The sequence below is a fragment of the Pollicipes pollicipes genome, unplaced genomic scaffold, assembly GCF_011947565.3.
Source record: "Pollicipes pollicipes isolate AB1234 unplaced genomic scaffold, Ppol_2.1 Scaffold_3447;HRSCAF=4054_pilon_pilon_pilon, whole genome shotgun sequence".
NCBI classification, from domain to species: Eukaryota; Metazoa; Arthropoda; class Thecostraca; order Pollicipedomorpha; family Pollicipedidae; genus Pollicipes; species Pollicipes pollicipes.
Genome location: NW_023596297.1, coordinates 37471368 through 37486157, shown reverse-complemented (window position 1 = coordinate 37486157; position 14790 = coordinate 37471368). Strand labels below are relative to the sequence as shown.

Genomic DNA, 14790 nt, shown 5'->3' with positions numbered 1-14790 from the left:
AGAAAAATACTGTTCTTGCCACCCAGCTCCACTTCATGCTGCAATGGCTGTAGTTTGGTCTTGAGCAAAGACTGAGCATTACTTAATAGTTATTTACCGCAGGAATTTCAATGGAACAATTGAATATAATGACCATACTGACAACAGGTGGTAATTTTTTACTTGGGTACCTGTATGGCCGACGGAGGGAAGAGCTACGCTAGCTGCAGGGTTTGGAGTATTGTCGTGCGGGGCAAAAGCTGTGAGGCATCAGCTAACATTGTGACGTCACTGAAAATGGTTTTGCATCGATCGGGGTCGGGGTTCTTTCGGGCCGACTGAAGGCCATAAGGCTTTTGCTTGTGATATGATGTCACTGGTATTCGGCTGGGTATGTGACGTCACTGGTCGTGAGTGTGTAAGGCTCTTTTGGGTCAACTGAATGCCGTAATGCATCAGCTGGCCATGTGTCGTCACTGGTATTCGATTGAACATCAGGCGCGGCCGGCCTCGTTCCATCTTTACTTTTCATACCTGTCTGCTGCAAGCATTTGCGTGCCGCATAGGGGTTTGACCGAATTACCCCAATGTGTGACGTCCCTAATCATCACTTCATACGAGTGCACTTAGGCCCCACGACCACGGTGTGTCGTGGTCCGCGAAGTATCACCGGATAGCGTGACGTCACTGGTATTCGAATAAATACTGGGTGCAACAGGCCGTGCTTCATTTTTACCTTTGTACTTGTCTGCTGCAAGCATTGGCGTGCTGGATGAAAGCTGCCGAACCACCTGAGTGTGTGACATCACTGGCCATGAGTTCCAACGGTGCTTTTCGGCCAACTGAAGACCACAAGGTGTCAGCTAGCGACGTCACTGCTATACGACTGTAAGACGTCAATGGCCGTGGGTTTCCACGGGCCCTATAGGACCGACGAAATGCCGTTAGGCATCAGCTGGCGATATGACGTCACTGGTATTTGGCTGAACATCAGGCAACAGGTCATGCTCCATTTATACCTTTCGTACATGTCTGCTGCAAGTATTGGCGGATTTTTTGTGCGGCCAACTAAAGACCATAAAGCATCAGCTAACGATGTGACGTCGCTGGCACTCGACTGTGCGTGTCGCTGGTCATGAGGTTTTACGGCCTCTTTTGGGCCGACGAAAGGTCATACGGCAATGACTGAAGATGTGACGTCACTGGTATTCGAATGAACTTCGGGCGCGACAGACCATGTTCCACCTTTATCTTTGGTACCTGTCCATTGCAAGCATTGCCGGGGAAGGCTCTGCCAAATTACCTGAGTGTGTACGTCACTGGCCATTAATTTGCACACTCTTTTGAGCCTACTATAGGCCATAAGGCATCAGCTGACGATATGATGTCACTGGGTTTCGACTAGACATCATCCGCAACAGGCCATGCTCCATCTAAACCATGTTTCGTCTGTACCTTTCGCACCTATCTACTGCAAGTATTCGCGCGACACAGGGGCTCTGCCGAATTACCTTAGCGTGTGGTGTAACTAGTTATGAGTTAACGCGGGTTTACTCTGGCTGAATGAAGGACATCAAGCATCAGCTGACGATATGACGTCACTGGTATTCGACTAAACTCCAGGCGCGACAGGCCATGTTCTATCTTTACCTTTCGTACCTGTCTCTTGGAAGTATGGGCGTGCTGAATGAAGGCTCTGTCGAGTCTCCTGAGTAAGTAACGTCACTGGTCAAGAGCTTTTTACGGGACCTTTTGTACCCCCAAACGGTATAATGCATCAGCTGATGATATGACGTCACTGGTGTCCGACTTAACATCAGGCGCGACAGGCCATGTTCTATCTTTACCTTTCGTACCCGCCTATTACAAGTATTGACGTGCTGAATGAAGGCTCTGTCGAGTCTCCTGGGTGTGTAACGTTACTGGTCATGAGTTTTTTCTGGCTCCTTGGAACCCTCTATAAGGAAACATGCATCAGTTGACGACATGATGTCAATGGTGTTCGACTTAACATGAGGCGTAACAGGTCATGTTCCATCTTTGCCTTTCGTACCTGTAAAGTATTGGTGCGTTAAATGATGGCTCTGCCGAGTCACCTGAGTGTGCGACGTCACTGGTCATGAATTTTTACCAACTATTTTTGGCTGAGCGAAAGCCATAAGGCATCAGCTAACGAAATGACGTCACTGGTAATCCACTGAGTGTGTGACGTCACTGGTCATGAGCTTTTACGGGCCTTTTTTGGCCGAGTTCAGGTCATTAGGCATCAGATAACGTTATGGCGTCACTTGTATTCGAATTAACATCAGTTGCAATAAGCCATGTTTCATCTTTATCTTTCGCACCTGCCTACTGCAAGTATTCGTGCACTACAAAAAGGCTCTGTCGATTCGCCTGAGCGTGTGGTGTAACTGGCCATGAGTTTGTGCAGGTTTACTCGGGCTGACTGACGGACATCAAGCATCAGCTGACGATATGACGTCACTGGTAATCAACTAAACTCCAGACGAATCATCTGAGTGGGTGACGTCGCTGGTCATGAGTTCATACGGATTCACTTGTGCCGCCCAAGGCCACAAAGCAACACCTCCCGTGAAGCATCACAGGATGATATGTCGTCACTGTTATTCGACTTAACATCAGGTCCAACATGCCACGTACTTTCTTTACCTTTTGTACTTGCTTATTAAAGGCACTGACGTGCTGAATGAAGGCTCCGTCGAATCTCCTGAGTGTGTGACGTCACTGGTCACGAGTTTTTTACGGGCTCCTTTGAACCCATTTTAGGTTATAATGCATCAGCTGATGACATGACGTTACTGGTGCTCGACTAAACATCAGGCGCAACAGGTCATGCTCCATATTTGCCTTTCGCACCTGGCTGCTGCAAATATTCGCGTGCTATATGAAGGCTCCGCCGAATCGCCTGAGTATGTGACGTCACTGATCATCAGTTGGTAGGAGGTCACTTGGCCACCTACGGCTACGGAGTTCCGCAGCAGAGGTGGGAGATGCACCATAGTTAAGCACACTAATTTTATTGTGCGCACCATTAAGTAACAACTTCAAACGCAACGGGCTGTTTCAACGACTAAAATTTTGAACCAACGTAAACACAAAACAAAGGTTTTCCCAGCCCACAAACCGACGTATATGCAAAGCTATTCCGCCCGACATCACAGGATGCGCCCCTGAGCAGCTACGGTCCGGAATGCCCTGATGGCTAAATAATAATCAAGGGCGCCGCCTAGCGGCCATAAGTCTGGGCCACAGCCCGAATATCAGTGACGTCATATGGTCAGGTGATGCTTGATGTCCTTCAGTCATCCCGAGTAAGCCCGCGTAAACTCATGACCAGTTACACCACATGCTCAGGTGATTCGGCAGAGCCTTTATGTAGCGCGCGAATACTTGCAGTATAGAGGTGCGAAAGGCAAAGATGGAACATGGCCTGTTGCGCCTGAGATTAAGTCAAATACCAGTGATGTCATATCGTCAACTGATGTCTTGTACCCTATAGGTACAAAAAAGCAGCCCGTAAAGAACTCATGACCAGTGACATTACACACTCAGGAGATTTCACAGAGCTTCCCTTAAGCATGTCAATGCTTACAATAGACAGGTACGAAAGGTAAAGACGAACATGGCCTGTCGCGCCTGGTGTTAAGTTGAATACCAGTGACGTCACATCGCCAGATGATGCTTGATGTCCTTCAGTCAGCCCGAGTAAACCCGCGTAAACTCATAACCAGTCACACCACACGCTCAGGTGATTGGGCAGAGCCTTTATGTGGCGCGCGAATACTTGCAGTAGATAGGTGCGGAAGGTAAAGATGAAACATGACATATTGTATCTGATGCTTAATTGAATACCAGTGACGTCATATCGTTACCTGATGCCTCATGGCCTTAAGTCGGCCCAAAAAGGCGCGGGAAAACTCATGACCAATGGCGTCACACACTTAGTGGATTACCAGTGACGACATATCGTTAGATGATGCCTAATGGCTTTCACTCGGCCAACAATAGCCTGTAAAAACTCATGATGACGCACTCAGGTGATTCGGCAGAGCCATCATTAGGCTCGCCACTACTTTAACAGGTGCGAAAGGCAAAGATGGAATATGACATGTTGTGCCTGATGTTAAGTCGAACACCAGTGACATCATATCGTCAACTGAAGCATTATACCATATAGGGGGTTGAAAAGAGCCCGTAAGAACTCTTAACCAATGACGTGATATAACACGCGAATGCTTGCAGTAGACAGGTACGAAAGGTAAAGATGGAACATGGCCTGTTGCGCCTGATGTTGAGTCGAATACCAGTGACGTCATATCATCCCGCGACGCTTTACAGGATATGATGCTTTGTTGCATTGGGCTGCCCAAGCGAACCTGTATAAACTCATGACCAGTGACGTCACGCACTCAGATGGTTCAGCATCACCTTGATATAACACGCGAATGCTTGCAGTAAACAGGTACGAAAGGCAAAGATAGAGCATGGCCTGTTGCGCATGACACCTAGACGAAAACCGGTGACGTCATATGGTCAGCTGATGTGGTATGGCTTACAGTGGGTTCAAAACAGTCTATACAAGTTAATGGTTAGTGACGTTACACACTCAGGTAATTCGGCAGACCCTTCCTTCAGCATTCAAATACTTGCAATGGACAGGTACTAAAGGTAAAGATGGAGCATGGCCATGGCCGCCTGAATTGTATTCGGATACCAGTGACGGCACATCTTCAGTTAATGTCGTATGACCTTTCGTCGGCCCAAAAGAGGCCGTAAAATCTGATCACAAGTGACATCACACACAGTTGAATGCCAGTGACGTCACATCATTAGGTTATGCTTTACGGCCCTCAGTTGGCCCCCAAAGATCCATAAAAATGCATGACCAGTGACGTCACACACTCACGTGATTTGGTAGCTTTTATTCATCACGCCAGTGCTTGCAGTAGACAGGTACGAAGCTAAAAATGGACCTTGACGTGTTGCGACCAATATTTAGTCGAATATCACTGGCGTCACGATACCCAGTGATATTTCACGGAACATGATACACCACGGCCGTGGGGCCTAAGTGCACTCGTATCAAGTGATGATTGGTGACGTCACACATTCAGGTGATTCGGTCAAGCTTTTATTCGGCACGCAAATGCTTGCAGCAGACAGGTACGAAAGGTAAAGATAGAATAAGGCCCGTTGCGCCTGATGTTTCATTGAATACCAGCGACGCCATATCGTCAGGTGATGCTTTACGGCATTCATTGCACCCAAAAGAGCCCTAAAGCCTCACAACCCGTGACGTCACATATCCAGTCGAATACCAGTGACATCATATCGCTAGCAAATGCCTTGTAGCCTTCAGTCGGCCCAAAAGAATCCCGATCGATGCAAACCCATTTTCCGTGACGTCACTACGTCGGCTGATACCTAACAGCATTTCTCCATCATGGCAGTACAGGAACCCCGTAGCCAGCGTAGCTCTCTCCCCACCGTCGGCAATACAGGTACCCAAGTAAAAAAAAGCCCAACAGGTTACATATCATGATGCTATGTCAGTCCCAAACTAAAATCAGGTGAACATTACAACAGCATTTCTACCATATGATAAAAAGCATACAAAAGAGGATGCCCTTGATGCATCATTAACATGCTATCAGCATGCAGAATATACCACCAGCATTCAAACTTTCTGATCATTGTTGGCATTAAAAGATCAATAGAAGACACCCCACATAAATGATGTTGCTCTGAAAATGTGTCTAGAAGTAAAGCTGCACTACACAATTCAGAGACCTCAATTTTCTGAGCCCTCGGTATGAAATTGACATAATAACTGTGCTTATTGTTGTCAGGCGTATGAGGAGATTTACGACTAAACAACGTTTCATCCCTTTAAATCTGTTCCCTCACAGAAAAGCTTCGTGAGTCATTATAAAAAGATGCACAGAAGTCATGCAATTTTCCCTAACTCCATACCTTTCAATCTCAGCTGGGTATGTGCCGTACGACGGCTCCCGCTGACCACGGCCACCCTCCGCCCACGGCACGCACAATACAGAGAATAAACGGATCAAAATGGCATGAGACGTTCTTTCGCGCAGATGAGACAAAAATCAGTCGCTTCTACAGCGTGCGATCCCACCAATTGTACTTGTTTTTAACTGTTTACCGAAGGCCTTTTTGCTGGCAAAATGACGTACAAGGGACAACGAAGGTAATCGAATATCTAAGCGCTGGTCCAACGGCTGCTGTATGTGCTTCCATTTGGTAGCACAACTTCCTTTGGCATTTTATATTGAACATTAGACGCCCACGGTAAACGGTAGCGCGTCATTCAAAAGCAAATTTGTATTGTGACATGTAGGTGTTGTGAAGCGTCGCGCGTTGAATGTGTGGTGCAGGTGTGCCGAGCATACTCTGGTATTTATTGCTTTAGAGCTTGGGAATGGCGTTTCTTTTAAAGTATTTGTAATGTGAGCTTGCGACTCCGAATTCGAGCAGTTCAAGTCGGGGCTGTCACACATCAGGCAGACTATTGCATTTCATTTATGTTATATCTGGACTAGCTCATGGCTAGGTGCCTTCCAGTTAAATGTTTTTTTCCAAGCCAAACTGTCCCACAAGGGATCAGGCAGTAGGTTCCTGCATGCCCGATATCAGGCTGTAGCCAGCCAAAGTCATGCTTGGGATCATGTACTTCCTGCCATGCTTCTAAAATTAAAAATACATGTTATCTCAAACTTGAGCGGAGAAGTAAGCAGCAATTCAGAACATGCACATCGTAAATATGAGTGCTCAGAGTTTGGTGTACTATCACTACCAATCTTGGTGCAAAGAGTCAATGTTCTAAGGATATTTTTGCAAAAGGAGTTAAGATTCAATGCAATTTGACCTCACATAAGTTAGGGTTCCACTAGCACCAGGTAAAGCCTTCCAATGTTGAGTAGTTGTCCAGTACAGCAGATTTATTATAGACCATGTATGCCCCTTCAAGCTTGCTTTTTCTGTCAGCCTTTTTCTTTATTTTGTGTGCCTTTGTATTTTACACTTTGCAGATTTACATCTGCATTTCAGCTGTAGCTCCTCTTGAGTGGCTCCTCTAGTATCAGGCAGGGTTATTTCTTGGCATATTTTTGGTGTCAAAGCATATTAATCTTCAAACTTTAACATGGAAAAATTCAAGGACTTTGCTCTCATTTTATGTCACTGTAAGTCAAGCTGTGAGATGGACAAAAGCTCTGCTAGAGTGTGTATCAATGTTTCCTGTTTGGTAATGATTAGGTAGCTGTGCTTGTGATATCACAAAATTAGGTTGCAAATTGTTGCCTAGTAAAAAAAGATTGTTGACTCATCAATGGAAGTATTGCTATCATGATGTATTTCCGTATTGATGTCTGTAGTGATTTTTTGTGCTACAGGGTACAGGTCACATCTGTCACCTAATGTGTTGTTTATAAAGTTCTGCATATGTGTGACACTGGACTTGATCCAATGTCATTTGTCCACCACAAGGAACTCTGGACAATGCTAACCAGACTGTCATAAGAACAGTGGCTAGCAGATAGAAGAAGTGGGAAAAACAGCTGTAGTAATTCCTGCTCATTAGTTAGCATTACCATGCTCATGCCTTGCTAGTTATGTTCATCATTCTGCCCACACTGTTTCTGTCTCCAGCATAAGTTTTTGTGTATAGTTTTGCAAAACAATTGAAATAACATAGCAGGATCACACATGGTAATTGTTGGGACCGTGGTCCTCGTCCAATAGGTTAGTATCGGACCTGCAGTGCGTAATGATTTCATCCATTATGGATATTGTGATGAGTATATATTCATCAACAGCACGTCTCATCCTTCCAGAATGGCTTCTTCGCTGGCCGTGTGGCTCATCAGCTGCTCTTGTCTGCTGAACTGCTGCACTGGCCAGAAACTGGAGGGGATCGTCGCCCCGTCTCCAGCGCCAGCACCTGCTGTTCCTGCTCCTGTCCACCGCGCCGCCAGCATCATGCTCGAGCCACCAGCGGCTTGGCTGGCGCGAGGTCCTATATGGAATCCAGGCTCGGAAACATCACCCGCAGCCGTCTGGGTGCCACACACGGCGCTCTTAACTGGGCCGACACCGGGTCCCGCGCGGGCTCCAGCAGTGACACCAGCGGAAACGGCGTCTCTGACGCGCGTGCGACGCGTGCAGACCTCGACTGTGTACACCGTCAGCTGGCGTCCGGCCGCAGCGGTTCACGCGCGCCATTGGAGCGGGCCTCCTGCGAGGACGGCTGGACCGGCACTGGCTCGGCCGGTCGCGAACGTCCCACACCGCGTCGCGCCGCCGGCACGTGACGGTCACCTGATCAGCAGCGACGCGGCGCTCCCTGCGCCGCGGAGGCAGCGCGGCAGAGCGTCGGCCGCCGAGAGAGATGAGCCTCCAATCGCGCCAGTGACGGCGGTGCCCGTCCTCGAGTCTTCGCTGAGCGGGCCGGCCGCCAAGAGCGACGAGCCTCCACTCGCGCCAGTGACGGCGGTGCCCGTCATCGAGTCTTCGCTGAGCGTGTCGCCCCGCCGCGCTGTCGGAGCAGCGACCCCGGGGACGCCAGAGGACGAGTCAAGCCCAATGGCCGCGACGTGGGGTGCGCCGTCCGCGCCCGTGCTATTTCAGAGGACTGGCAGAAGTCTCATCCCCGACGCGCTTACTCCTCCCTCAGCTCTTTCTCCCTTGGAAAACGAAGAATCGAGTTTCGGACAACGCCTGGCGGAAACCGTCGCCGGCACATCGAAGGTTGATACGTTGGTCAATCGCAGCACCGAAGTCTCTCAAAGCCGCGCATCTGCCCGTGTAGCAGTGAATGTCACTGATCGCGCCACTGATGACCTTTCGGTCCGAGCTGGAGGTGTCGGCATGGTTACCGGTGAGGACGGACATTCTACAGTCACGGATGCTGCGGAAGGGGTCATTGGTGCCTTGCAGGGCTCCGATGATCTCGTTATTGTCCCACGGGACTATGAAGATCCATCCTTTGTTACTCAGGAATCAAATAATTCGAGTGTTGTTCATATAAGTATTATCGACCATGGCAGTGATGTCAGAAAGTCTGGAAACTTTGCCGAGAGCATGGAAAAACCTTCAGGTCCCGTCAATGCACTCCACCACACAGGAAAAGTGAAGGCTGACCGAGGCCCAGATGATCTCCCGTATAGCATTCGATCCCTTGAAGGTGTGTCGCTCGTTGCTAACATGTCTGATGATTTCATTATTCATGGAGATCTTGCGAGCCACGCTTTTGGAGCGGAAGACCTTGGTGACTCGGCCAGTAAAGCTGTCAGTCGCGGCAAGTCTCGCCCTCAAACAAACCAAACGCGCACCTCGGATGCCCAGCTCAGAGCCGAGGCCACCACGATGGCGTTTGGTACAAGATGGATTGAGGAGGACTACACTGTTCCGACGGCCTCCGCGCCACTCACCACTGCCACTGAATCTGCTCAGTCCGACAAACCGGCCACCGGAGATCTGATTGTATTGACCGACTCTGGGGCTCCAACCGGCGCCAGCCTGTCGTCTGAAACGTCGCCAAACTCTGTTCAGTATCGGCTTAGTGGGGGCGATGAGCACACACGTGACAAATGGGCAGAAGGAGGCTCCGGCTTCGTTTACGGCAGTGGTTATGGCAACTGGCTTGGTAGCGTGATGGGACATCCTGAGTATCTTAGTTTTAAGCCTTCCGGTGAAGACGAACTCGAGGCTGTGACGGTGTCTGTGTCCCGTGTGAGTTCATCAGAAAGCGATGTGGAGGACGCGTTATTCTACCACGTGGGCTCAACATACAGCGGCACGACAGAGTCACCAGTGTCCTCGCCGGATCATCAGCATCCCCTTGACGGGTATGTTGATCAACACGCCGCAGTGAGCACGCTTCCATCGGACAGTCCAGAACCTTCTCTTGTGGCTGCGGTCGCCAGTCCCCTCCCTGCAGAACCAGCCCCCTCCCCCCGGTTTAAAGCGCAGGCGTTCGTACCGGCCAACCCTGCTGACCCGTCGAACCACACACCGCTGGTCGCCGGCGCCGCCCTCTCGCCAGGACCAGCCGCCGGCGCCGCCCTCTCGCCAGGACCGGCTGACGGCGCCACCCTCTCGCCAGGGCCGGCTGACGGCGCCGCCCTCTCGCCAGGACCGGCTGACGGCGCCGTCCTCTCGCCAGGGCCGGCTGACGGCGCCGCCCTCTCGCCAGGACCAGCTGACGGCGCCGCCCTCTCGCCAGGACCAGCCGCCGGCGCCACCCTCTCGCCAGGACCGGCTGACGGCGCCGCCCTCTCGCCAGGACCGGCTGACGGCGCCGTCCTCTCGCCAGGACCGTCTGACGGCGCCACCCTCTCGCCAGGGCCGGCTGACGGCGCCGCCCTCTCGCCAGGACCGGCTGACGGCGCCGTCCTCTCGCCAGGGCCGGCTGACGGCGCCGTCCTCTCGCCAGGGCCGGCTGACGGCGCCGCCCTCTCGCCAGGACCAGCTGACGGCGCCGCCCTCTCGCCAGGACCAGCCGCCGGCGCCACCCTCTCGCCAGGACCGGCTGACGGCGCCGCCCTCTCGCCAGGACCGGCTGACGGCGCCGTCCTCTCGCCAGGGCCGGCTGGCGGCGCCGCCCTCTCGCCAGGACCGGCTGACGGCGCCGCCCTCTCGCCAGGACCGGCTGACGGCGCCGTCCTCTCGCCAGGGCCGGCTGACGGCGCCGCCCTCTCGCCAGGACCAGCTGACGGCGCCGTCCTCTCGCCAGGACCGGTCGCCGAGAGCGCGCCGCCACCCTCCTCGGACCGTAACGGCTCGGCGCCGGTCGGCGGAGTGTCGCGCTCGGCGGCCGGCGGCGCGCGCTGGCCGGAGCTGGTGCTGGCACCGCTGCTGCTGCTGGCGCTGCTCGGCGCCGCCGTCGGCTGGCGCCTAACGCGCCGCCGCCGCCGGCGCAAGCTAGACATCTCCATCGTCGGTGGCGCGTCGCCGTGGGCGCGGCCTGCGCAGCCGACACGGCTGACGGCGGCTGCGCCGCAGCTGGAGGGCGGCACGTTCGAACCGGACGAATCACTTGGCCCGCCGCCGCCCTCCTACCGCCAGCACCTGGGCGTGGGCGCCACCAACGCGCCGTCCGTCTCCCTGGAGCTGGAGGTGTCGGCCAGCTCGAGAACGGAGTCGGTCGGCTCCGGTGACACGTCGGCCACCGAGATGCTGGACGACAGTGCCGCGCTGGGAGTCCCTGGCGAGTGTCGTGCTGCCAGCCTCTGTGATGTGTCTGCACCTGTGACTGTGATCCGTGCTTGAAGCTGTGCATGGGCAGGACTGGTGGCTGTGCCGCCCCCGCGGCCTTCACCGAAGTCGCCGGTGAGCGGGGCGTGGCGAAGCCTGGTTTGTGATTTATGTATGGTGCTGCGCGTTCGGCTTTACGGACTGCTGTTCGAGCTCTGACGTGTCGTCTGAATGCGCTCAACATGCGTGGCTGCTGGCATCGTCGCTGAAGCCTGGGCCCAGAGCGCCGCTGTACTCCGCCGCCGGCCTCCCACTCCACCACGGGGTAGTCACTGGACATTCGCCAGCATACGGTGTCTGGTGAAACGCATAGAGAAATCTGAGTCGATCAGTTTGTGTCTGCCTTGTGTGGAGAACGCTCTGTGCAAGAAAGCGGGCTCTACAGCCGACCATTATGAGGAAAATTGAGCCTGATTAAGCAATGTTCACTGCAAATGGTGTGTAGGTATGCGGTGATGGATAACGCTTATAGAATCTTCGTCTTCCGTCCAAGATCAGAGTTGCATCCCCACGTCGTTTGCTGTTTGTTTCTTGAAGATGAATTGTTTTTGAGTGTTAAGTTCTTGATGACTGGGTTCGGAATTTTGGTTTGGCGAACTAGCTGTTCTTGAACATTGCTGCGTTTGTAAACATAACATGCGCTTGATCGCCAATCTTAACCGCGTCGGAATAATGGTCTTGCTCCCTGCTCCTGTCGGAGAGATGTTTGTACCCTACTTTTTGTGACCTGAACAACCGTGTGCTTGTGTGAAGACAATCAAGGTCATGAAATTTAGCGATGTTCTGCGCCGTATGTTCGCTATGTTTTGCCCATGTGTGTCTTGTCGCATTTCTTTTTTTGAATGACGTTAAGCTCTCTACCTCTATAACTATTTTCATAGACATTTTCTTCTAGCATTTTCCGTTACCATCAGCGGCCGTCGAATTTGTCGCTTGCAACTATATTTGCTAATCGGCCTTTGGTTCGAATGCTCATAGATGTAAGAAGGCTTTAGTATTATCGTGCGTACGTGTACTTCATAGCTAGTTGTAGCAATCTGATCTCATGTCACAGAGCTTTTGTTTGTTTAGTCTCGCACCGTGCACATCCTTCGTTTAATATATTAGTGATGAGCCAACCGGTATTTCATTCTGCTTCCTGGCGAACTGCTTTGTTTAGAAGTGCATACGGATGGTAAGATCTATGGGCTTTACATCCAACAATGGTCGCAACCAACTGGGCTGCACGCTTAAATAAGTTTCCGCAGCCTCATCTCGATGTTTGGCCACGGCGCATTACATTTGAGGGTGCAGGTTCAAATAACCCCTGCCCAAGTGGAGATTGGTACATATTCCCGTAGAGACGAGCTGCTGCAGGTTTGTCCATGCCCGAAATGTGAAGCCGAGAGGGTTAACGTCGCATGATCCGTTCCGATCTTAATTCGAATTATCCTCGGCTGCCCATGTAAACCGGGTAAACGTCGCATGATCCGTTCCGATCTTAATTCGAATTATCCTCGGCTGCCTATAAACCGGGTAATTTGGGCGGGGGGACGCCCGGCGCGGCGGCGCCATGCCACGCCCGGCGACAGTGGTGAGAGAGAGCTGACGGGGGGTGCTGCGCTGCGAACTGTCGAGCGGTGGGGACATTTCGTTCTTGTGTTGGCGAGCTGAGACGGGAAAGACAGGGGGTGGAGAGACAGCGATTGTGTGACGAGACGTAATTGTGTGTGCTAAGACAGTGAATACGAACATTTGAATATCGAACGGTGTTTACTACGGCAAAGAGAGACAAGAGCTGAGACTGGCTGGTGGACATTTCTAACCTTTATACCTCAGCGGTATTGCGGGGCGTCTCAATTACCTCCAAATTTGGTGTGCAGGGCCTTCTCAACACGCTTATTCCGAAAATCATTGTCTTTTGGGCGGGATGTTGCGTAACTTCCGAGTTACACGAAACGTAACGCCCCAGTTGGATATTGCGAGGCGTCTCGATTACCTCTAGATTTGATTTGCAGGGCCTTTTCAACACGCTAATTCCGAAAATCACTATCTTTGGGGTGGGATTTTGCGTAACTTCCGAGTTATACGACGCGTAACACCCTAGTTGGATATTGCGGGGCGTCTCGTTTCCTCCAGACTTAGTGTGGAGGGCCTCCTCAACACGCTGATTCCGAAAAGCATTGGCATTGTGGTAGAATTTTTGCGTACCTTTGGATTAAAATGGCGTAGAATGTGGCAGTTTTATATTGCTACTTTATTGGCAGTGAAGCAGCAGGGTACTCATGTTGCCAAAGTACGTGATTCTCCGTACTTGGCCACGAGCAGGCTGCTTTCTTTTTAAAATTCGTTAAGGATGAGGAAGTGCAGTACTGTGGGTTGAACGAATGTGAAGGTATTGGTTGTAACGAGCAACGATATTTTTATACATGGAATTTTACGGGGCAGTCTGATTTTTGGACACTGTTGGACTGACAGCTGATCCGTCCTCGTGCTTTCGATTGGACTTTGGACAATCGCTCCCGGAAAAACGTCTGGTCAGGAGAAATTATCTCACCATTACACAAATGCGAAGTGATCGTTCTCGCTGCCGCTACTTTTGATTCGTATGACAGTGCTAAGGCGTATCTGTGGGTCCGCAAAAAGTCGACTACTTTGGGATTTGAATCAAGTTAAAATTTTGATTCTTTGCAATTTGTTCACATGCGAAGTGTATTTTACGCTACAAACAACACCCTAGAAAAGTTTGACTTTTTTACAGTTTTGGCATATGAAAATTAACATACGACACAATGCCTGAACATCAGCTAGGCACATCGGACCTCACAATAAATCAGTTCTAAAACGCCATTATCAAGGCTACCATCACCTGCTTCTTTCGCACTTATGATTCTTGTTATTCTTGGCGTCACACACGCCGTGCTCCTGTGAAAATTTGATACACCGCAGCACGCTGATACTGCCACACACCTTAGCCGCTAGCCAGCCAGTCATCTCGCATGACGGCCATCACAGGAATACGAACACGCGACAGGCAATGCCAGTAAAAACGTCGCTTCACGGAGGAAGAGAATCATCAACGGTACGTGGACGCAGTCCCAGTTCGTTTCCATCCGCACCCTGATCCTCTGCGTGAAACAGTGCGGGATGCAGGCAACAAAATCCATCAGTGACGCGTGGGGACGAGGCTGGTTGCCGTCAGCACCTGGGTAAGGACAGGGTCGTTGGCAATCAGCGCCCGGCGCCGCACGCCGTGTGCCGTCTCATGCTTCGGCATACAGCCGGCTATCAGCTGTTCGAGCCCGCTGACCACCGGTGTGTCGCCACCGCCGTCCGGCCGGCTCGCGTAGTGCAGCGTCTCCACCGCGGTCAGCAGCAGCAGGCTGATGTGGCCGGCCAGCCAACAACATGGACATGGCGTGCACAAGTAGCATACGCTGCTCCACCAGCGTCACCAGCGTCCTTGGGTGATAAGACAGACGGTGACATAACCCAAATCTTCAGGCCCCAGCGGTGAGGCACGATTGGTTTGGT

General features: G+C 51.6%; 2 protein-coding genes across 2 annotated transcripts in view; one reads left to right on the top strand and one right to left on the bottom strand.

The window, feature by feature from the left end:
• Positions 1 to 6077, bottom strand: part of Rap1 (RAS oncogene family member Rap1) — a 30044-nt gene extending 23967 nt beyond the window's left edge. Inside the window, exon 1 of the mRNA XM_037214832.1 lies at positions 5974 to 6077. The gene's annotated coding sequence lies outside the window, so the exon portion shown is untranslated. The remainder of the gene's footprint in view (positions 1 to 5973) is intronic.
• Positions 6078 to 6369: 292 nt separating this feature from the next.
• On the top strand, positions 6370 to 11292 carry LOC119092514 (uncharacterized). Its single transcript, XM_037215474.1, has 5 exons — positions 6370 to 6417; positions 7857 to 10050; positions 10307 to 10367; positions 10727 to 10812; positions 11026 to 11292. The coding sequence occupies exons 2-5, from the start codon at positions 7858 to 7860 to the stop codon at positions 11290 to 11292; spliced, it is 2607 nt and encodes an 868-aa protein (XP_037071369.1). The 5' UTR covers positions 6370 to 6417; position 7857.
• Positions 11293 to 14790: the final 3498 nt, after the last annotated feature.

Bases quoted from the DNA above. Each gene is read 5' to 3' on its own strand.
- LOC119092514 (XM_037215474.1), top strand. From the start codon at position 7,858: ATGGCTTCTTCGCTGGCCGTGTGGCTCATCAGCTGCTCTTGTCTGCTG. The intron at 10,368-10,726 runs GCCGGCTGACGG...CCCTCTCGCCAG, and splicing joins GGCGCCACCCTCTCGCCAGG to GACCAGCTGACGGCGCCGTC. The intron at 10,813-11,025 runs GTCGGCGGAGTG...GCTGCGCCGCAG, and splicing joins ACCGTAACGGCTCGGCGCCG to CTGGAGGGCGGCACGTTCGA.